Genomic DNA, 24,598 nt, shown 5'->3' on the forward strand with positions numbered 1-24,598 from the left:
TTCCACGTATTCGGAAAACTAGATGGGGTGGTAAAGCCTTTTCCAATCTGGCCCCAAAGTGGTGGAATGCTCTACCACTGGAATTAAGGTCTCTTCCCACTTTACAATCATTTAGAACTGCCCTGAAGACCCATCTCTTTGTACGCGCGTACCTGTAGTTGTGCTCTGCCTTTTTTGATCTTTTTGATAGGCGCCTTGACACCTTCGGGTTTAGTTTGCGCAGTATAAATCGCATAATAAATAAAATAAATAAATGTTAACCCCTTCGATGCTGATGACGAGCTCAGCTCGTCATCACCCACGGGGGTCGTGTGCTGATGACGAGCTGAGCTCGTCATGGTGCCACTAAAATGGCATTTTCCAGCACACAGCGGGAAAACGCCTAGCATCCAAGTGGTTAAGCAGCTTGTACAATTTTAATAGGGAAGTCGTAGTTGAAGTTTTAAAGTTTAATGACCCTTCCCAGTGGACTTCGAAGAAACCCTGTAGAACTTAGGAGGTTGAAGAGTCACCCCAACCGTGGATATTGTAGTACCAGTTACCTATTCTAGGGAAGCCGGGTGCATAGATCCAAAGTGGCGTAAAAAAACACTGTCGATCCCAATGGAGGACTTCGAAGAAGAGCCGCTGCTGGAAGGAAGAAAAGTGTCAGTTGAAATCCAAAGGTGGATTCTTGTTGAAGAGTCCCTGAAAGCAGAGGGGACAGAGTCTGGGTCACTCAGGAGTGACCAAGGGCTCGGTAGACGAATGCCCACCGATGTCAGGTGCTTGCGGTGTGCGGAGGGGGTTCTTGACTCTGCAGGCACAGCAACCAGGAGACGTCAAGGATGACCAGGATCCAGATGCAAGCTGTCCCATGAAGGATGTCAAGTGCTGAGGGAGTCGGTGTCTGGTGGGAGCACCAACCAACATTGGCAACGGCAACCTACGCAGAAGGGTAAAGAAGGTTACGGTTTAGAACAGCAAGGCCCAGGTGACCCACCAAACACAGAGGAGTCAAGGCAAGCCTGGATCAACCAGGGAAGCGCAAGAAAAGCAGATTTGACCCTCAAGAGGACTCACAAGCCGGAGGCACAGAAGTTGCGAGAGGACCTCTAGCAACTTCACAAAGCAGCAGTCCACTGAGCACTCTGTGCAAGGAGGCCAGAGTTCTTTGTAGGAAATGATGCCAGATGTTGGGGCTACTTGGAGCCCAGTGCACGTGTTCAGGAAATGCCAACAAGCACATGCACTTGCAAATGAATGGGGTGCCCAGGGGTACTGGTATTGCAGCCCCCACGAGGGATTCTGGCCTCAAACTTAGTAAGAGGGCAGCTCGGACCTCGTGGGACTTGAAAATCCACCTCCTGTGGCTGGTGTCTTCAGAGTCCGTAGGAGCTCAGGAACAGCAGACTGGTCAGTCAAGATGTGGTGCCTGCTGTTGCAGGGGAGTGATTCCTTCACTCCAAGGGAGATATCTTCGGTTGTCCTTGATGCTCCACAGGTCCTGCACGGAACCTGTATGGTGCACAGGCACAGACGTTGCTTCAGTCTGAGAGGGAGACAAAGTCAGGCTCAGAGTGTCTAGAAGGTCGAAGTTCAGTGGTTTCTGGTTCAGAATCTTGTCCACGTCGAATCTAGGGTCCTACAGCCAGGTAAGCCCTTTTGTACACACGAGAGAGGGTTGGACAGATTCAGGGGACCCTCCCAGGAGAGGGTCTGGACAGTGGGGAGGTTACTCCCATATCTTTTGTCCAGTTTCGCACCAGAGCAGTAGCCAATGGCTCCCAGGACTGGTTTGAACTAGACTATGCACAGGTACACCAAATGTGCCCCTCATGCAGACATTCGGTCACTGGCAAGCTCACCCACCCAGACCTAATACACTAAATCCTGTCTGGGAGGTGGTCACACTATTGTTCCACCTTCCTCTGCCTGAGCTTGGCTCAGCAGCAGGAGGGCAGAAATGTGTCTCTAGTTGGCAGCAACCATTTTGTGCTGCCCGGGACTAGAGGCTGGTACCAGGATACCCAAGGACCCCACAAAGCTCGCTTACCAGTGTGGGGTATGATTCCACAATGTTTGACACCAAACACAATAGGGTTACTTTCAGACGTTTTAGAATTGGTCATCACGCAGTCGCATAATGCCACTCTATATGTTGTAATTAGCTGCTTTACTAACAACCCAGGAGAATGGACTCCAAGGCTGCAGGGGTGTTCTGCTCATGCAGTGGCACCCTGCCTTTAGGATTGTCAAGGCCTACTATAGGGGTGACTTATAGGTTTTAAGTGTATTGACCTTTAGATATAGTACACCTATATCGACCCTTAGATATGGTACACCTATATCTTACACCTATATCTTAAGTTAGTGGTGCATGTACCAACTTACACAGGCTGCAATGGCAGGCCTGTATTTCCATTTTGCATGGCCACTCATGGGTGGAGGAATAATACATGCTTCAGCCCATGGGAGGCCTCTGGGTTACCTATGCCGTGGTTACATGGCTACCATATAATAGGGACTGAAAAGGTTACCCCAGTATCCAGTCTGGAGTGTACCTAAGTACATGACATAACAGTTTAGGGAGGAAGCAGATAGACTGGGTCCCTATTAGCATGATCCCAGTCAGACTAGTCAAAAACAGAATCACTTGAAGCAAAAAGTGGGAGTAACCATAAGAAGCAGATCCTACTTCCCTACAGGAAGGAATTGCAGAATTTCTTACATGATCTCCGTTTTCAATGGATAATCGAAGAGGCTGAATCATCCGAGTGGCTGTCCCCTACAGTTTTAACTAAGGAGAGCAATGGCAACCTTTATTTGTGTGTCAGACTTAGATCTCTCAATTCAAACCTCATCATAGACAGAAACCCACCACTTAATGTAAACAAAGTATTTCCATTCTTCAATATAAGGGGATGTCCTTAGGCCTGGTATCTGCCTCTTCTGTTTTCCAGAGAGCGATGCACCATATTTTGAAGGACATGGATTTACATGTAGGATGCTTCCCAGATGATATTCTATTTTTTTCAAAAAACATTCAGCAACATTTTGAGGTTTTGCATATGGTCTGCCAAGACTTGAAGCCCATGGTTTAACACTCACCCGACAAGTACAATCTGTTCAAAGAACAAGTAGAATATTTTGGTTACAAATTGACAGCAGGTGTGGTTGCCAAGGATTCCCTGGTGAATGCCATTCACAAGGCACCACGTCCAACTTTCTAAGAACAATTGCTGTCTTTTTATGTAACTGTGTGAGTATTATTCATAATTCATCAAGAACTTCGCAATAGTCATGGAACTCTTAGTTTTCTGCTTCACAAAGATCAGAAGTATAAAAGGGGAAAGGATCAAGAAGAAGCTTTAAGCCTGGTTGGTAAAGTAGAACATAACTAATGCTCACACCTTACAACCATTCATAGTTAGAAAATAATGCACAGTCAAATGCACCTTCATTGTAAATAAGAGTGCCTACATGTTAGGAGCTGCTCTATCACAACTCATAGTTACATAAAACAAAGCTACTATGGGTCATGTCCATCACCCAGAATCAAACCAGTCCACACAATTAAACCTCCCATCACTAATTGAAGAGGCATGGAATGATTGTAGAGATCTGCTACATGCCGCTGGCCAAAGGAGGACTTTAACTTAGCCCACCACTGCAGGTCTCAACTAGCTACATACTATAACAGATTTTGTCTTCTCACAATGGCAGTCAGATATGTGATGATAGAAAGTCCATCCCAGCATTTATCTGATCAATGGCTCCCTCCATCCAACCTATGCCTCGTCAGGAGCATAAAGTTTGAACTTTAAACAAGATATTTCAGAATTGAAAAACCAATGCAGCAACCAGCTCAGGAGACTATGAAAATGAGAAATACCACAAGGGACCTGCACAGCTGCTCAAATTTGCCAGCTTGCCAAAAACCACAAACTGCGCACCATTACCAAGTGCAGAGATATAGAATATGATAACTGCACACTACCCATGTAGTTAAGAGCTTCAGCACCACACAAAGGGGGAGTAAGCACTACGTAAATGTTGTAATACAACAGCAATACAACAAAAAGGTTTCAATGAATGGGTGGTACACTATTCTTCCAAGACACTTAGTTCAACAGAACAATGTTACACAGTAAAAGAGTGTGGACAGTTAGCTTGTATTTAGGCAGTGCACCAATCTAGACATTTTATTTGGGGCAATACATTTAATTTACAAACAGCCTACAAACCACTAGTTTATATCATGTCTCTGGCGGGAGCTAAATTCCGAACACTAGAGCACCTCAGATGTCACTCGCAGGCTGTAGCATTGCGGCCAATGTATTAAAATGCGGTGGGATGAACAATTCATATGAGAATACAAATGGATATCTCAGTGGGAGTCCATTGCTTTAGGTCTCAATACCATGGATGACTGGAAGAGCGGATGCGTTGTTTACTTTATAGCTTCTTAACACATCTCCTCCAACTAGAGGTTTTGACCTTAATTTGTTCCAGCTGTTTTAGATCTCTTACATATAATGATCCTTCATCCAGTCTGTAGAAAATTCCCATCAAAAACGATTTATGGAGAGCGACTCCTATGTTCATCCTGTTTAAATCCGTTTTATTTTCAACAAACAACAATGTGATTTAAGTAATTTCCCCCCATCTTTTACAATTGAGATCAGCTTGTACGAATTTCTTGAAGGTTATTTTACAGTTTATTGTTCTCTGTGTGAATCAATTGCAATGTTTGTAAATTTGATTGATTTATATTGTTTGTTCTTCTTTCCGCCACTATACAAACTTTCCTCCAAACTGTAGGGAATACTGCCCCGGTAAGGACATGAATTTGTTCTATTTTCACTCTTTGTCTCTGAACGGATTTTCCCCTTTTGACAAATTTAAAAAAATGTTTTTTTAACTTTAACAGTTGGCCCTCTTTCCACTTGTGATTTTATGACATTTTCCATGCTTTGTTTCTTCCATTTCATTGGTGGTAATTCATCCACTGAAAATTGTTTTTTTATTTTATCTTGGTCCAATGGTGGTCATTATTTACCCTGCACTCATTTTATTCAGTACTTGACATCTTTTTAAAATCTCTTTTCCATTATATCACCATGTTTTAGGCCTGTCGCCTTGTCATCAACAAAAAAAGAGCTTTCAGAGTTCTACTGAGAAGAGTTGAGACTTTAACCACATGCTGGTTCCTCTGAGTTCAGGATTTGATTGAATTCCATTAACATTTCCCAGTAAAAGTTTAATGAAAGTTCAGAGTAAGATCGGCAGTTTCGTCTGGGGCAATAAAGGGGTTCGTCTGCCGTGGAAAAAACTCTGACGCAGACTAAAAAAAGGTGGGTTAGCCCTCCCAGATGTAAGGTTGTACGCAGCAGCATTCCAGTTTAAAAGCATACGGATGCTGCTGGTGAAACCTGGGTAATCAGCCTGGGGGAGGCTGCTGGGTGTAATGGCGCGGGGGGAAGGGGAAGGAGATGGCAAGGCGTTTCTGTACAAGTTTGGGTCACCTAGTTTCTTCAAGAGGGTGCACCTGAAAGTTTTGTCAGATTTGGAGTTATGGTACAGGCTCAGCCGCAGCTGGGGCATTGGATAAAACTCTGAAAATGCCCCCGTATGGGATGCACCAGGAACACCGGACTGCCTGCAGGACAGTTTGGCATTGCCGATAAAAAGGGCAGGCATCACAATTTGGTCCGAATTGTTGGACTCCGGGGGGATACATCCATGGGAGTACCCGAGGGCAAAGATCGGTCCGGGGCTCTCAAGATTTAAATACATACAGTTAACATCATGTGGGAGACCAGTGGGAATAGAGAGATTGAAGACCTGTTGCGATCTATTCGCCCACTGAATAAGGAAATGTCTATGTGGTACAACAGCTTGTTGGAGGCCGAGGACCATGAGACACCCCCCTTTGCTGCAGAACGGATGGAAACCCCACTTGGGCCGTTAACAGACTCCTTGTATGAACCTTCACTAAAGACCCTGTACAGATTTTTCAAGCCTGCTTGTTTAAAAAAAAATGCAAAATTCGCCCCTGACCCTGCCCCTAAATGCCCGAGGTGTGCGACACCTCTTGCCAATGACTTGCATATCTTCTATGAGTGTCCAGCACTTGCAAGATTTTGGACTGAGGTGGGTGACAATATACGGGATATTTTTAATACCATCATAGAGATCAATATGCCACTGGTGTTCTTTGGAGATGGTGGTTGCCTCAGTCAGACCCTCTCTCAGAAGGACAGGGGTTTATTATTGTATTTGATATTGCTGGCCAGGAGGGAAGTGTGCAAGAGGTGGAAAGACCCCCTACCCCCGCAAAGGGAAGATCGGCTTAAAGCTGTATTCTCTATGGCACGATTAGAGTATGAGGGCGTGGAGGACAAGGTATCGAATATATGGCACCCCCTCGTGAGCTGGGGTAAGAATCTAAGATTACTGCAAACATCATTGGTCTTATGATTACACCAGGGTCCCTTACAGAAAAAAAGGGATCGGTCGGACGACCCAAGCGAGTGCGGTAAGCCGTAGGGGCGACAGATCACGAAGGCGGCTTCATAAGACCCGCAGAGGCTTGAAAGGTGAGATGAGGACAAAAAAAAAAAAGGATTTGATTGAGATGAACTTGTATGCTTTCACTAAAAAGACTGCCTGTTTTGGACTTTTTGGCTTGTGGTAAACATACTCGATACATACAGCAGGACTGACTTGGTCATGGTACCAAGCAATGATCATAGCTATTCACCTTATCTATTTAATATGAAATATTATACTAAGGTCACTAAGTCTGATGCAGTTATGGTGAAAAGTTTATGTTAAAGTCGACATGTATTTAAGTGTGGATTATTATTACTCTACATTGAAGCCTATAGGTATTTTGCTACAAGAAATATCCCAGATTACAGTAGTAGGCAATGGCTTTGGTGTTTGTCACCTACTGTGACAAACTGTGCCTATAAAAGGTTTGTTCTGTGCAAATCCTTATTAGGCCGTTTTAGCAGAGACAGTATTTTGCTTATCTTTTTCAAATTTTGTAACTGTATATCTGATGGTTACCTTGTGAAAAATCTTGCGCTCAGAACTGTAGGCCTGGGTTGGTTATGGTGTCAAGCTATATGCCTGTTTGGTGCAAAGGAAACGTCATGTTCAAAGCCATAGGTCTAGTTATTGTGACACTTTATGATAATGGCAGTTGGTGTAGCTTATTGATTGTAAAACGCATATGTTAAAGCCAGTAAGCCTTTTAACAATTGTTTGTTATCACGTTGTGTTATTGGCTGTAGACTGGTATTTTGTTATAAGTAATCTCACAAATTACCATAGTAGGCAAGGGTTTTGCCATTGGCTACCCACTCTGACAAGACCTGTGGGTTTCACTATTGGGTTCTGTGGAGAGGGGATGCATATTGTCTCGCATGCTATATTTCTCTTCATATTTGTAATTTTATAATTGAATGCATGATTGGCAGATTTGGTCAATTTGAATAGACCTGTGTTGCGTAGTCTGAAGCCAATGTTAAAGGATAAATGCTTAATTGGGAAAGGTCATACCAGATTTCATAGGTTTGATTCGTTTATTATGAAATGTTATGACAAAGCAGTATGCCTGACCTACTTATTTCGAAAAGCATGTGTTAAAGACAATAGGCTTTTAAGAATGGATTTTTATGACAGTGTGCTAAAGACTGTAGGCAGGTATTTTGTTACATGGAATTTCACAGATTACAGTAATAGGCAAGGATTTTAGTGTTGGTGAATCACCCGCCGAACAAACAGTGGGGATAGAAGATATGCACTATAATAATCCTTGCTAGGCTCTCTTAGGAGGGATAATATTTTGCTTTGCCAATTGTAATTTTGTATGCATTTGTACTTTTATGACTGCATGTTGGATGGTTGCCATGTGGAAGCTTACGCGCAGTACAATAGCCTTGTGGTATGGTGACAAGCCAATGATAAAGGCTATATGCCTGACTGTTTAAATTGGAATGTTGTGATAAATGTAGTAGGCCTGACATACAGACTGTGAAAAGCATGTTAATGTCAATAGGCATTTAACCCCTTGAGTGCTGCTGTCGGCCGTTGGCCGACGGCAGCACTACCTCGCTAGTGCTGCCGTCGGCCAACGGCCGACGCGGTCCCCCCCATTTTGCGGAAGTGCCGCACTGCCGCAAAATCGCGGCCGCGGCAAAGGGGTTAAAGGTGGATTGTTATCATAGATTACCGTCGGAGGCAAGCCCTGTGACAGACCCTGAGTATAGAAGATTTGCACTGTGACAATCCATTGAAGGGCTGTTAGGAAAGACAGTATTCTTCTTAGCCAACTGTAATTTTGTAAACATTTGACATTTTATGACTGTTTGCCTGAAAGCTGCCCTGTGAGAAAGCTTACACTCAGTACAGTGTGCCTTAGTGGGTTATGGTGACAAGCTGCAGGTACGATAGGTTCAGTGGGAAAATATATTGTCATTGCCATAGGTATGATTATGAAAAGTTATAATAAGAGCATCAGGACCGACATATTGATTGTAAAAAGCATATGCTAAACTCAATAGGCATTTAAGGGTTGATTGTTACTTCTCTATATTAAAGCCTATTCCATTTTATATGAAATGCCACAGATTACCTTTGAAAGGAATGATTTTGGTGTTGGTCACTGCTGTCGACAAATCCTAGGGTGAGACGATTTGCACTGTAATAAGTTCTTTCTAGAGTCTCTTCCTAGCTGTCTGCTATCTTATTACAAAGAAAATTTTGAAATAATACATCTACCCGTATAAAAATATACATAGGTACACAGAGGGCCTGTGGGTCAGCTCTGTTCTGACATTGGTCTGTCCAGGTGTCATTTCCATCCATGACAGCGAACAGCATAGGGCAATGGTTCAGTCCACTTCAGTAATTGGCTCTCATGTCCTGTGGATTATGGCATTTACTGATTATGTTTGTACATCCACCTGAAAATGAGTTTGCTACAGTGTAAGGGCTGGTTGGAAAGTCCTTTAGTTTTGAATTTGTTCCTTTTATAGTTCCCTTTATTTTATTTGCTTCTATTTTTTTCATTTTAAAGTTTCTTGCGAGGATATTACAGCTCTCCAGGCAGTGCTAACAGGTCGCTTGCATGTCACTCATTTAATCTGCAGAACTCCATGTCCCATGCGGTCATTTCCCCTAAACCAGGATGCCATTATGGAATATCGTCCATATAGTATCATTGCTTTACTATTCCAAGATGGGCAACACATTGGTTCTAAATGTAGTGCCTATGCATGAACTTTAGAAGAAAAGACTATTTACAATACCTTTGAAAGGTGGACACTTGCTTCTATGTTTAGTTTCATTATGGCAAGCATACTCCTGCCATGTTAACATGGCAGCTTTTTGTATTTTTTCTACATTATTTTAAATTATCTTGCATATGTTATTGAGTTTGTGTGCGTTTTATTGCAGTTGTGTCAGAGGGTGAATGCAAGAGTGAATCAGTGGACTGATGAACGTATACCTGAATGCAGATGAGTGACAGAGTGCATGAGTGATGACTCATTGAGTGCCTAAACATAAGGCACTTTTATTCAAAAGCCAAACTATTGCCATTGTCAATGCTCGTAGCTGACAGCAATGGGGTTCCCTTTGCTTATGCAGGAATATTAAGTAGTGCTATGATACCGCCACTCGCATGCAATTAGATATTATAAGTAGTCATGTAATTTTCTTATTAAAGGCACATTTTGATGTCAAAATGTGCCTGCAGTTAGAACATAAAGGACAGCTTTTTAATTTGGAGACCGTAATATTCCACTTATTATTAAAGAGTTACATTTATGCTGATTGAGATACTCATACTCTCCTTCACTTAACAGACAGCCAACTATATTCACCTGTATATGTCCATCCTAAAAAATGTGTAGAACTAATGAGACCATGTCTCGAACTTACACTGGGGCCAAAACCAAGTGTAGAGAGGGACATACATTCGCAAAGACCCAGAGTTTTAGATCTAGCCTACCAGACAGCAGGAGTTGTCTGGTTACTCTAGACATATTGTGAGCTTACCAAGAACTTACACAGGGTCTACAACTCGCCCATTGCTTACCATTGGTTAACTTTATTATGACTGAATTCCTTGCTTTTATTCAATGGCTCTCCTTGTCTACCTTGTTTCATCTTGTGTTAGTCCTTCCACTAGAGCAAGAGCAGAGTTCTTCAAAGTTAGACTTAGAGTATCGGATCCATGCAAGAATTTTAAGATAACGACATTTATCTAAATGGGTAGATGCTAAAAATCTGGCATGGATCCAGCCCTCCAGGACTGACTTTGGAGAACCCTGCCCTAGGGTATGCCTTCTTTACCATCCTCTTAGCAGGCTGACTAGTGCCGTTTCTCTGATCACATTTGGGAACATTTTTTTGGTTAAGCATTTCATCAGAGTGAATGTTATTTTCATCTCATTCCTCCCTTTGATTTTTCCCCATTCCCTCCTTTGCTTATTCCCCATTTCCAATCTCCATGCATGCTTTGTGTTGTGCTCTTCTGTGTCCTTCTCCCCCTGCTTCTAGCCCTCACCTCTCTGTGTTGCCATCTCCTCTGAGTGGCTTTCTCCTTCCTCGGCCTGATTTTTAGGTCGAGCCTAGAGTAAGCATGCATGTGCTGCTCTTCAAGACATGCTGTATTATCCCTTTGGAGATGGAACTCGCACACACAAGCCCACTGCTTTTTCATATGTTAATTGATCTGCCTTTACAAATGCCATTTCTTTAGTTGGTAAATAGTGTACATTTCTCCGGCCTTGTGGCTGCCTTGCTACTGCCCCGGCTACTGGCCCTACTACATGGATCCTTTAATTAGTGCCCATATGTTTTGTTTAAGAGCACTGCTTTTTTATTAGCCCTCACTTTGCTGCTCGCTGGCACACATCACTGCTCCCAGTTCACTTAATCTTCCTGTGACCCCCCCCCCCACACACACAACGCCTCCCACCCCTCACAGCTTGTTTGGTTAATGTCGCGCACACAAAACTCAGGTAGCTTGTCTTTCTTCATTTACTAGGTTGCCTCTTCAATCTTAAGTATATATAAGGTAACAAAGATGCTTTTAAAACGTATAACTTTGTAACATACAGTAGAGCATCCACAGTATGCTACAACATAGCCAAAGGTAGACCTATTGGCTATGCCAATGCTTGGTAAATTATACATCCTGCCCACTCCCCATTGCTCGCTCCCCCAACCCCCACACCCCCAACCAGCTCCTCTGTTGCTCCCTACCACTATTTTTTTTAAATGTATATTTTTTGGGAGGATTGCCACAAAAGTGCTTTAGGGCGCTGAAAATGAATTTTTTTTGTTCACTAATCTAAGTGGCACTCATCATCTTAGATCGGTCAATAAAAAGAAAAACTAGATGGTCCCCACATTCTGTATGCATGCCTATGGCGACATATGCAGATGCCTTCAGAATTACACTATCGCCCGAGTCATTGTGCCTTTCCAGTGTTTTCACTGTTAAACAGCATTGGCAAAAGCCAGTAGGTCCCAAATGCAAGACCTATTGGATTTTCCAGTGCTTGTCCCCCCCCCATCCCCTCCCCTCCATCTAGCTCTGCTAATTTAACAATTCCCGAGCAGTTATTCGAGAGGTAGAGCAAGACCTAAACCGGCTTTTTTGGCCATAATTACAGTTCTTCCTGCAGTAATGAGGTCACAGTTTAGTTTCTTACTAGTTCTGACAATTGAATATGATTAAAGTAATTTGGTCTCTATCCACGGTTACAAGGAAAGCAAACACTATATATGGACCCGTCCTTTAGAGAGAGTGTGATGGTTTGTATTACATTTATGCATTTACTTGCTTGAAAAGCTACAGTTTTCTTCTTTTTTTTTTTTTTTGGTCCTCATCTCACCTTACAAGCCTCTGCGGGTCTTATGAAGCCGCCTTCGTTACTGGTTGCCCCTACGGCTTACCGCACTCGCTTGGGTCATCCAACCAGTCCCATGATTTTGTATGGGACCCTGGTGTAATCATAAGACCAATGATGTTACAGTAATCTTAGATCCTTGCCCCAGCTCACCAAGGGGTGCCAGATATTCGAGAGTTTATCTTCCACTCCATCGTACTCCAGTCGCGCCATAGAGAATGCAGCTTTAAGCCAATCCTCCCTTTGCGGGGGTAGGGCATCCTTCCACCTCTTACACACTTCCCTTCTTGCCAGCAGTATCAAGTTCAGTAATAGACCCCTATCTTTCCGCGAGAGGTTCTGGCTGAGGCGACCATCATCTCCAAAAAATACCAGTTGGATATTGATCTCAATGTTGGTATTAAATATGTCCAGTAAGTTGTCACCTACCTCAGCCCAGAATCTTGTGAGTGCTGGGCACTCATAGAAAATATGTAAGTCATTTGCCAAGGGTACTGCGCATCTAGGGCATTTAGGAACGGCAAAAGGAGCAAACTTTGCAATTTTTGCCGAGGTGTAATAGAGTCTATTAATGACAAAAAAATGATTTTTTTTAGGCAGGCAGGTTTAACTATTCTGTACAGGGTCTTCAGTGAGGATTCATATAAAAGGTCTGCTGGTGGCCCGAGTGGGGATCCCGTCCACACTGCTACGGAGGCAGGAGTCTTATGGTCTTCGGCATCCAGCAGACTATTGTACCACATAGATATTTCCTTATTCAGTGGGGGTGTCTCTTGCAGCAAGTCTTCAATCTCCCTGTTTCCGCTTATCTCCCGCTTTTCTGCCACATACCATGATGTTAACTGTATGTATTTAAATCTTGAGAACCCGGTGCCAATTCTTAGCCCTCAGGTAATCCCAGGGAAGTATCCCCCCACTGTCCAACAGTTCAGACCAGATTTTGACACCGGCCCTCTTTATCGGCAGTGCCAAGCCATCCTGCAAGCAACCCGGGGTCCCTGGGGCATCCCATACAGGGGCGTAATCAGAGTAGTATCCAATGCCCCATCTATGCCTGAGCCTACACCAAGTCTCCAGAGCTGTCCTTAGGACCTTCAGACGGACCCTCTTGAAGAGCCTAGGTGATCCAAATTTATACAGAAATGCTTCTCCAGTGCCTCCCCCTTCTACCCGCACCATTTCGCCTAATAGCTTCCCCCAAGCTTCCCCCAAGCTGATTCCCCTGGCTTAACTAACAGCATCCGTATGCTTTTAAACTGGAATGCTTCTGCATATAGTCTTACGTCTGGGAGCGCCAACCCTCCTTTTTTTAGTCTGCATCTAAGTTTTTTCCACGCTAGTCGAACCCCTTTATTGCCCCAAATGAAACTGTTGATCTTACTCTGTACTTTACTCAGACTTTTACTTGAAAATGTCAAAGGAGTTGAAGAAAAGAGGTATGACAGTTTAGGAAGGATGACCATCTTTACTAAGTTGGTTTTTCCATATATAGTCAGAGGTAGATTTCTCCATCTCCTGAATAAGCTGTCAATTTCCTTTACCACCCTCTTTAGATTTAACTCAGGGATCCTTTCAATTTCCTTCACTACATAAATCCCCAAGTATCTCATCTCTTCACTTTCTGTCCCTGTCCACTCCAAATTCCAGCACATCACCTCCGTCTTGGTTCTATTTACAAGAAACCCAGAAATTCCTCCAAACTCGCGCATACCCTCTTCCACCCTTATGATAGCTGTATCCGGGTCGCTTGTATACAGAACCAGATCGTCAGCATACAGAGCTATTTTTGAGCTATAATGTTCTGATCTGAATGGATAGATTGACTCATCCAATCTAATCATCTGGGCCAGTGGTTCCATATATAAATTAAACAAAAGAGGTGAAATCGGACACCCTTGCCTCGTTCCTCTCTGAATATTAAAACTCGCGGTGAGGAACCCGTTCAAAAATATTCGGGCAGAGGCACCCTGATAACAATTCTGCAGGGTCTGAATAAAAATAGGACCAAAACCCATAGCCCTCAGAACCTCCCATAGGTATGCCCAGCAAACTCTATCGAACGCCTTGGCCGCATCGACAGCGATAACGGCCAAGGGTTCTGTCTTCTTGATAGCCAGGTCCATGTTGCCTATAAGAAGCTGTACTTGTTCCTGTATATGTCTACCTGCGACAAACCCTTTCTGATCTGGATGTATTAACCCAGGTATCAGTTTGGCCAATCTCCCTGCTAAAATGCCCATAAAGATCTTATAGTCGGCATTCAGCAGGGAGATTGGGCGGTAAGAGTCTGCCTTTTTTGGGTCCTTGCCTGGTTTCAATATCAGAACTATTATTGCTTCTTTCCAGGTGTTAGGGACCTTTCCATCCAAACCATAAATTGAGTTAAAGGTATTTTCCAAGGGTTTGAGGAGCTCCTCTTTGAGATGTTTATATATTTCACTCGGGAGCGCATCTGATCCTGCAGCCTTTTAATTCTTAGATTTATTTATCTGAGCTATGATCTCCTCTGATGTAAAGGGAGCGTCTAAGTTGTTTTTACTTTCTTCCGTGAGAACTGGAAGTTGTTTGTTACTGAGAAATGACTGAATCACACATGGTCGGGGAGTCAGATCTTCCCTGTACAGATCTGAGAACATGGAGAGAAGACATGTCTGTATATCTTCGGTCTTATTTGAGATTTCCCCGCCGGCATTTATTTTAAGTTCTTTTATATCGTTCCTGGCCCGGTCAGCTCTGGCTTTCCATGCTAATAAAGCACCGGCCTTCTCTCCATATTCATAATTCTGCTTCTTACTAGTCTCCCACTGTGCTCTACATTTAGCTTCTAGTTTCCCTCTATATTCTGATCTTGCCTCTTCCAACTTTCCCAAGATTTGAGTGAGTTGTTCCTGGTCCCCATTGCTAGCTCCATCCCTTTCTCTCTCCAAGCCACCTATCCTCTCTTCGATACCCTTTAATACCCCAGCTTCAATCTTATTCTTATAACAGATGGCTCCATGGAGTTTCCCTCTGAGCCAGGCTTTATAGGCGTCCCAAACTACATCTGGAGTTGTTGAGTCGGAGTTCAACATAAAAAACTCTGAGGTCGAGGCCTGTACAGCGGTGATCACATCGGGGTCCTGCAACTTGGTCCTATTAAGGGTCTACCTTAGTGACCGTCGCTGAGTCTCCTTGATCTGATATACAATATGTAGAGGTGCATGATCGGATAGATGACTCGGGAGGACTAAAATCTCCTCTATGTTAGCTAATGAGCCTCTATCAAGAAAGATATAATCAATCCTGGAGGAATGACGATACTTTTTTCTAAAAAAGGTAAAACCCTTCTCACCACTACCACAACCTCTACCTCTAGCACTCAACCTGTACAGAACAGTAAGGGCACTCAACCCGCTCAGCAATCTCAGTCCATCTCAGTTATCTCAGAGGTAAATTCAGAGATAAATACTCCAAAGGATCTGACGCAGGGAGGTATTAATGGGGACAGCATTGATAATTGCTCTGCCCCAGTAGAGGTAATAGTACACGCTGATGTCGGCCTAAGCAATCGATATTCGGCTTTAGAGGAGGAAAGCCAAAAGGACACACAAATATCGGCCGGAAGCACAGATATCAATCAATCAATCAATCAATCAATGACATTTATAGAGCGCACTACTTACCCGTAGGGTCTCAAGGCGCTTGGGGGGGGGGGGGGGGTGCCGCTACTGCTCGAACAGCCAGGTCTTGAGCTTCTTCCTGAAGGAGAGGTGGTCTTGGGTCAAGCGCAGGTCAGTCGGGAGGGAGTTCCAGGTCTTGGCGGCCAGGTAGGAGAAGGACCTTCCTCCTGTTGTCGCTCTTCGGATGCGGGGGACGGCGGCGAGGGCGTGGCTGGCTGATCGGAGGTGGCGTTTGGGAGCGTAGAAGTTGATTCGGTTGTTGAGGTAGCTCGGGCCTTGATCGTGTAGGGCTTTGTGTGCGTGGGTGAGGAGACGGAAGGTGATTCTTTTGTTGACTGGGAGCCAATGCAGGTTCCTCAGGTGTCCAGAGATGTGGCTGTTTCGTGGGATGTCGAGGATGAGTCTGGCTGAGGCGTTCTGGATCCGCTGGAGTCTCTTCTGGAGCTTGGCGGTGGTTCCGGCGTAGAGGGCGTTGCCGTAGTCCAGTCGGCTGGTGACGAGGGCCTGGGTGACTGTCTTCCTGGTCTCCGTGGGGATCCACCAGAACATCTTCCGTAGCATGCGCAGGATGTTGAAGCACGACGAGGAGACAGCGTTGACTTGTCTGGTCATGGAGAGGGAGGAGTCCAGGATGAAGCCCAGGTTGCGTGCATGGTCCGTCGGTTTGGGTGCGGTGCCCAGGGCGGGGGGCCACCAGGAGTCGTCCCAGGCGGAGGGCGAGTGGTCCAGGATGAGGACCTCCGTCTTGTCTGAGTTCAGTTTCAGGCGGCTGGTCGTCATCCACTCGACTACATCTTTCATCCCTTCGTGCAGGTTGGCTCTGGCGGCGGCGGGGTCGTTGGTCAGGGAGAGGATCAGCTGGGTGTCGTCGGCGTAGGAGATTATGTTGAGGTTGTGGATATGTTGAACATTGCGCAAAATGTATCAAAAGGTCGGCTTGACCCCTCTGATAGTTCAGGTATGGGTGCTGTGCTTCATGTAAATAATTCAGATGCAAATGCAGGTTCGCTGGCCGATATTCTTTTGGCCATGAAGGAAGAAATCACAAGCAGGTTTAAAGTTTCTGAAACTAATCAAGCCGAGATGGCCAACAGATTTAATGTCTCGGAGGCTAACCAAGCAGCAATAAAGGCTTCATGTGAGGAGTTGACTAAGAGGGTGGATGAAGTTACTCTTAGGACGGAAGCAATGGAGCTGGAACTTCCTAAGATAAAGGAGTCGGTGAGAACTACTGAGGCAGAGGTTACAAAGCTTTCTGCACAGAATAAAGAACTTAAGGAAGATATTGAACGTTTGGAAAATTATTCACGTCGGAATAATTTGAGAATCCTGAATGTGCCAGAATCTCTGGAGGGGGCAGATATCAAGGGGTTTGTCATCGCTCTGTTGAAGGGGACAGTTTTGAAAGATATGCCAGAGGTGGACCTGTTGCATGACATACAGAGAGTACACCATGACCCCTTCAAGAGAAATCCTACAAAGCAGAAACCCAGAAAAATTCTGGTTAATTTTTTGACATACTCCATAAAAGACCAGATTCTCTCGACTGCATTGAAAGTAGGTTCTATCCACTTCAATAGCTCCAACCCCTTTACTTTCTATATAAGATCTGATATTTCACATATTACTGCCGCAAGGCAATAGGAGTTGGGGAAAAGACTAGAGGAGTTAAACAGCTTAGGAGCCAAGGCACAGCTGAAGTTTCCGGCACAGCTGAGAGTAATGTGGAACAACCATATGCACCTGATTAAGTCTGGGGAGGAAGCTGATGCCCTCATAGCCAAGATTAGAGACCGAAAATAGGGGCAGGGAGCGAAAAAGATTTAGATAGACTAACTGGGTCTTTTACTTAAATAATGTGTAATAAGTAGGGATCTTTTTATAAACAATAACTGTGATCTTATAGTTGCTCCATGGAGGGGAAAGATGGCTAAATAGGCTTTTGCCTATTAGCAGGGAGGGTTTCTCATGGGCAGAGAGGGCACGGGTTAGGGGGGGGGGGTTGGTAGGAAGGGTGCACGTGGTGGGGGAGCAGTGGGAAAAAAGGAAAAAAAATTAAACCTTATCTAAACCTTCTATGTAAATGTGTTAAGTCTAGCCTCAAAAAAGGGTCGATACTCACGGGCAGGAAAAGAGGAGGATGGTTACTGTGACCTCAAGGAGTAGTGGGGCAATATTCATCTCGTGGAACGTCAATGGCTTAAGATGCCCTCGGCGACAGAGGCTTATATTTAAACATTTAGAATTGTCAACTGCACAAATATGTTTGTTACAGGAGACACACTTGAGCTATGAAGAAAGCATAGCAATTTTCTCAAAAATTATTTGGGTTAAGAGCTTTGGTGCATCAACACAAACAGCCCAAAATAGAGGGGTCGCCATACTAATTAAAAAAGGGACACCATGCAATATAAAAAAAGTACAGTCAGATTCTTCCGGTAGATGGTTGATCGCTACATTAGCATTTGAAAATCGTGATATGGTCTGCGCCTCTTTTTACGGCCCGAACTCGGACGACCCCGATTATATCTATAAACTGCAATCAATATTGATGCTGGAGCCGCCACCATACGTGATAGGGGGAGATTTTAATGTTTTGATTGACCCCCTTAAAGATAGATCTAACGTAAGTCATTATAAAGGTGCAGTGAAGGTACGTAGGGCGCTAGTTAACATGATCCACGATATGGACCTAGTAGATCTATGGAGGGAAATAAAAGGCTACAGTTTTCTTCAAATTAATTTGTTACAATACATTAATGTATCCCTCAATAATTTTAGGTTGCCCATCTTGGAGGGAGCATCACCTGCATTTCTCACTCCTGCCCTCACTATGCTTTCACTCCCCAAGTGGAAGTGCCCGGATTGGACCCAAAATGCTAGCCTGGTAAACACCACTTCACTGGAGTTCAAAGAAGTGTGGCAGTCGAGGATGCGAGAGGTAAGTCCCAGGACATTTGATACCTGTTCAAATTGTATATCTGGTTCCCTTTATAGGTTTATTTGGGTTTGCACCTGATTTGCATAAACTAAAAACTTTGGATGCTGTGTCAAGACTGCCACTTTTAACTTCTATTACAAAGTTTCAACTTCCAGGCATGCAGGAGAACATATTTATTTGTAGTGTTGAATTAGGACATATCAAGAAGGTATACTCTTTCATACGTATGCTTGTAGGCTTTCCATTTATACTCTTCCATATGAACGCTTATAGACGTGACATTTATCCCCTTCCATAGGTATCCTTATAGGCTTGACATCTATTCTCTTCCATAGGTATGCTTATAGGCTTGAGATTTATCCTCTGACATTGATACTCTTACATAGGTATGCTTATAGGCTTGACATATCTCCTCTTTCATAGGTATGTTTATAGGCTTGACATTTACACTCTTCCATTTGAATTATTATATGCTTCACATTTATTCTCTTCCATAGGTATCCTTATACGCTTGACATTTATCCCCTTCCATAGGTATCCTTATAGGCTTGACATTTACACTCTTCCATATGAATGCTTATAGGCTTCACATTTATTTCCTTCCATAGGTATCCTTATAAGCTTGAAATCTATCCTCTTCCATAGGTATGCTTATAGGCTGCACATTTATCCTCTGACATTTATACTCTTCCATAGGTATGCTTATAGGCTGGACATGTATCCTCTTCCATAGGTATGCTTATAGGCTGGACATTTATCCTCTGACATTTATACTCTTCCATGTGAACGCTTATAGGCTTGACATTTATCCTCTTCCATAGATATCCTTATAGGCTTGACAGCTATCCTTTTCCATAGGTATGCTTATAGGCTTGACATTTACACTCTTCCATTTGAATGCTTATAGGCTTCACATTTATTCTCCTCCATAGGTATCCTTATAGGCTTGACATTTACACTCTTCCATATGAATGCTTATAGGCTTCACATTTATTTCCTTCCATAGGTATGCTTATAGGCTGGACATTTATCCTCTTCCATAGGTATGCTTATAGGCTGGACATTTATCCTCTTCCATAGGTATGCTTGTAGGCTTGACATGTACACTCTTTGATAGGTATGCTTATAGACTCGAAATGTCCTTTAACCGAGGTGTGCTTAGCTATTTGTCAATAAAAAATCAAATAGGGGTACTGTTCTTTATGATCTTTCAAACCTGAGATTGATGTGGAGTAGAATGGTTTAGTGGGAAGATTACCACAGCAGTGGCAGATGGATCTACAGTACCCTTCTCCCCAATTTAGGAACAATTCAGTTTTGCAACACTTTCCCCATAAAGTGGAAGGCAGGTGAGGCAGTCTTGTGAAGATCAGTATGCACTCATTCACGAGATAGGCCTAGTCTGAAGCTTTGGTTCTCAGGATTGCCCGGGACTTCCTACTAAAACAGGTGTGAGCTGATAAGGGCCATGACGGTAGAGCCACCCTCATCATGTGTGAATCGCAGAAAAGTTTTGCAAATGTTCCCTAATTAAAAAGTCCACTAGTGTACTACTGGTGATGCCATTTAGGAAATGGAATTAATCTGGAGTCCAAAACTCCTAACCACTTAGAGTGTAGCAGGGTAAGGTGTAAATTCAGAAGGCCAGTAATAGTTCGAAGAATCTGCACTACAACCAGGCACTAGCATCTCTGTCTTCGTGTTGCTGAGCTTGAGCTAATGTCTTCTCTTCCACTCATTGACATCCAACAAACATCCCTGTAGACAGGTTCACCATAGGGGCCACCACTCAGCCTCAATGAGAGTTGAGCACCATCAACAGAAGTCTGGAGCTGGATCAGGATGGGCACCACAGGTAGCTTAACATATAAATTGAAGAGATGTGGGTAAAGTACAGATTACAGAAGTAGTAGCTAGTTAAAAGAACCACGGGTAACACATTGCAAACATTCCAGAACAAAAGATGAAAAGCATTTAAGTAGGACTCTGTGAATAAATTAGTTACTGCCTGCTAAGGCTTTACCATTCATTTTGGAATCGAAGAATAAAAGTCCCTTTTTTCAGCTAAATTTTAAAATCTGTAGTGCTTAAACTGTTTCACACTTCCGTGAATGTGTGCCTAACATACAATTTTTGATTGGCACAAGGATGGAAAATCATCCATGTGTCTTTCCCTACAAAATATTGGTCTCAAATGTATATCCAAAGTTAATTTTAATCTAACTGCATATGAGTATGCATTTGTGTAATGGGGCATATTTGTCTGAGCCATCCTTAGTAGAAGTCATGGTTTCAGCTACCATTCAGGGCCCAATCATTTCTCTGCAGGCTAGCTGGTAGTTGAAAGACCCCCTTGGAACAAGAAATTCATTCTAGGAGATTAGTTTTCTCCCAGCAGGGTAAGTTTTGAGGGAGAAATCTTCATAAAATAATTAGCTAAATCTCCATGACGCAAAGTGTCAGGATGCTCCCACGTGGGACAAGGGGAGATAATGGAGTCTAGTGATTACAGTGACCACAAGTGAGTGTCTTGGAGGAAATAAACCAGACCTTGAGGGGGGCGGGACATGGTTCAGAGAAAGGAACTTGTTCTAATGTCCTTTCAAGCTGCTTTTTTGAATCTTCCCAGAATACTGTTCAGGAGGTTGATCAGCTACTCACAGGAAATCCCAGTCAAGGGTGGAGAGGAAATTTGGCATCTCTGGTTTCAGTAGCTACTTCCACCCTCTAAAAATCTCCATACATGCAGAAGAAAAGACATTTGAGAAGAAGAGGTATAGCATTAGAAACTTGCTGGTGAAATCTTGTCGGAAGTGTAGTTAACCAGCATTGGACTTGTATTGTTAGACTTTTGTTGGTCTATTTCTTCAAACTTAGCTCACTGTCTCGCTCTTGGGTATAGTTGACGGCAGCCTTGCTGAAGAGCATGAAGAAAGGGGTTTCCTTCTGCTGTGTGCACTCCCAACCACGGAAGCCAGTGAGCTTCCCTGTTCCAGACAGTGTGGTGCCCTTCCAGAGCAGAGTAGCCCGGATGAGTTGCTTCCTCTAGCCCAGGGCAGCATGGTGTTGGACCAGGCATGCAAAGCAGCTCTGTTCCGCCCAAGCAGTCGCCCTCAATCTCTCCGTCCATGGATATAGTGAACATGGATCGCCACTTCCATGGCCCTCCTCTCTATCCTATATGTAGGTTCAGTATATGGGCTGTGTCCCCAATCGTTATTTATGTGCAATTGTGTATCCCTGTGGTATTCTATAATAACTGGGAGCGCAAGGCTTCTGTTATAGACAGACTTATACACGGTCTTCAAAGCTATTCTCGGGGTGCCCCCGTCCCATAGCAGAGGCTGGAGCATCCTGTCTAACTTATCAAAGGAGTTTTGTGGGATAATAAATGGGGTATTCTGTAGTACATATAGCGGCTTGGGCAACGTGATCATTTTATAGAGGGTTGCCCTGCCAAAAAAAGTCATGGGTAGTTTACCATCAGTCTGTGTACTCGCAAAACTCCGACAGTACTCTGTCTAAGTTCAGCTCTTACAACTGGCCGTATTCCATTGTATTTCTGATGCTAGATATTTGAAGCCTATCTATGTCAGGTGGATCCTCCCAGGGTCCCAACTGGAGGATTACAGATTTATCCCAATTGATGCCAAACCAGGAGTAGGTCTTGAAAGCACGAAATACAGACAGCCTACCCTGGATGGAAAGTCCTGGGTCCACTAGGTAGACTAAAGCAACATCCATATGTAGCAAAATCTTCTCTGGCTCAGTGGAGAACTGGGGAAGTGCACAATGCCACCCCTACAACAAACCCAGCATGCCAGTGACTCTAAGCACAAGATAAACAGGAGGGGTAACAGCAGGCATCCCTGTCTCATTCTCCTCCCCAAGGCAAAAGTGTTAGAGACCCTACTGTTCACCCTCACTGCAGTTAGCCTTTTGTACAAGAGAGCAGCCCAACTACAAAACTAGGGTCAAAGCTGAACCACCACAGAGTCTCAGCGAGGTAGTGCCAATCTATAGAATTGAACGCTTTCCCAGTGTCATTCAATGGTATTGCCCTTACCTCCAGTTTATCCAATCACAAGTGTAAACATTGAATGTTCAGTTTTGTGGCTCGCTTTTGCAGAAACCAGGTTTGGTCGGCACGTACCAGATCAGATATCACTCCTGCTAATCTTGTAGCCAGGAGTTTGGTGAGAATTTTACGTTTGGTATTTATCAGGGAGATAGGTCTGTATGACGAGCACAGGTTGGGTGTCTTCCTTTACTGTGGGATAACCACGATAATGGTGTGATTGAGGTCCAGAGGCAGATATCCCTCTTCCCTTACTGCTCTAAATAGGGTGAGCATATGTGGGTGGAGAAGCGCCACAAAGTTCTAATAAAGCTCTACAGAGAAGCCATTGACTCCAGGTGTTTTCCCAGATTTCACGGCCCCCGCCGCTTCCCCTATTTCCTCAGATAGCAAGGCGGCTTCTAGAGCGTCCCTAGTCACCTTGTCCAGGACTGGGAGCGGTAAATCTGCGGGGAATGTTTACTATTTCCTGATACATGCTGTTCCTCCTGGCCCCATAGAACCTATGGTAATACTAAATAAATGTCTGGGCAGTGTCACCATCGGAGCGGGCTGTTTACCATGTTTCAGTCTAACCTAAAAAACTCATCTCTTGGTCAAGGCATCGTCCCTCCCAATTGGAAAAAGGCCACTGTCAGAGCATTGTTAAAAAAAACCTCATCTTGACCCCTCAGACCTGGCCAATTACCGACCAATCTCCCTTCTACCTGGAATCAGCAAGATGGCGGAGAAATCTGTTAATCAACAGCTCTCCACCTTCCTTGAATCCAACGGCCTTCTGCGTCTTTCCCAGACAGGATTCAGACCAGGACAGGGAACGGACACCGCCCTCATAGCAGTGGTCGAAGAAGCGAGATCCATCTTGGACGCAGGGGAATCAGTGGCAGTGATCCTTCTGGACCTTAGCGCCGCTTTTGACACGGTGGACCATGCCATTCTTGTCCAACGGCTGAGTAGGGCTGGAGTCACTGGCCTTGCTCTGGCCTGGATCAAATCTTTCTTGGAGCATAGAACCTTTGAGGTCATTGATGGACATGTCCGCTCTAGAGCATTGCCCCTGCAGTGTGGGGTCCTCAGGGCTCCTCCCTGAGGCCCACGCTCTTTAATGTGTACATGTCACCACTGGAGGAAATCATGACACCTTTTGGCATGAAGGTAGTTACGTATGCCAACGACACTCAACTTGTCGTCTCCCTAAACCAGTCGGCTCAGTGTCAGGAAAACCTAGCCACGTGCCTTACGAACATCTCAAAATGGACGAGCGAGTCTCTCCTCAAACTTAATGGGGAGAAATCAGAGATTCTACTACTTGGTAATGCATCCAAACTCCCCACCAAGCTTCTATGGCCACCCTGCATGGGAACTTCTCCCATCCCTAAAAAAGAAATAAAGAGCCTAGGTATCTGGCTCGACCAGGACCTTAATTTCAAGACACAAGACAGAAAAACTGCGGGAACATGCTTTGGCCTTTTGGGCACCGCTCGCAAAATACTCCCCCTTGTACCCCGTCAGTCTAGGAAACTTTTCATTCAGGGCCTCATCATATCAAGGTTGGACTATGGAAATGCCCTATACTTGGGCGCCCCAAAATTGGTCATTAATAAACTTCAATATGTCCAAAACGCAGCAGCTAGGCTGCTGACTGGCATTAAACTCAGATGCTCCGCAAAACCGCCCTCATCTCGCTATACTGGCTACCAATCCATGAAAGAATCACCTTTAAAACCCTATACATCACTCACAAAATCCTTCATGGCAAGGGCCCCCCTATTCTGAGACCCCTTATCAAACCACATAAAGTCAACAGGCAGCTGAGATCTAACATCCTCTCCGTGGCTAGCGTCCCCAGAATTAAAAGAGCGCGGTCAGGGGAGCGTCTTTTCTCATATAACGCCCCTAAACTATGGAATGCCCTACCCATCGACATCCGGAGGGAAACTAATCTGTTGGTCTTCCGCAAGCTACTGAAAACCTGGCTGTTCCCCATAACCATCTTGCCCCAGAT

The 24,598-nt window shown here is 44.3% G+C and overlaps 1 protein-coding gene across 1 annotated transcript in view; it reads left to right on the forward strand.

Annotated features, from left to right (window-relative positions):
- Window positions 1-24,598, forward strand: part of LOC147734705 (solute carrier family 23 member 1-like) — a 322,680-nt gene that overhangs the window by 124,866 nt on the left and 173,216 nt on the right. Inside the window, exon 4 of the mRNA XM_086952992.1 lies at window positions 18,356-18,515. Coding sequence (XP_086809118.1) covers window positions 18,356-18,515 — 160 coding nt within the window. The remainder of the gene's footprint in view (window positions 1-18,355; window positions 18,516-24,598) is intronic.

The sequence above is a fragment of the Lissotriton vulgaris genome, chromosome 1_2, assembly GCF_964263255.1.
Source record: "Lissotriton vulgaris chromosome 1_2, aLisVul1.2, whole genome shotgun sequence".
Taxonomy (NCBI): domain Eukaryota; kingdom Metazoa; phylum Chordata; class Amphibia; order Caudata; family Salamandridae; genus Lissotriton; species Lissotriton vulgaris.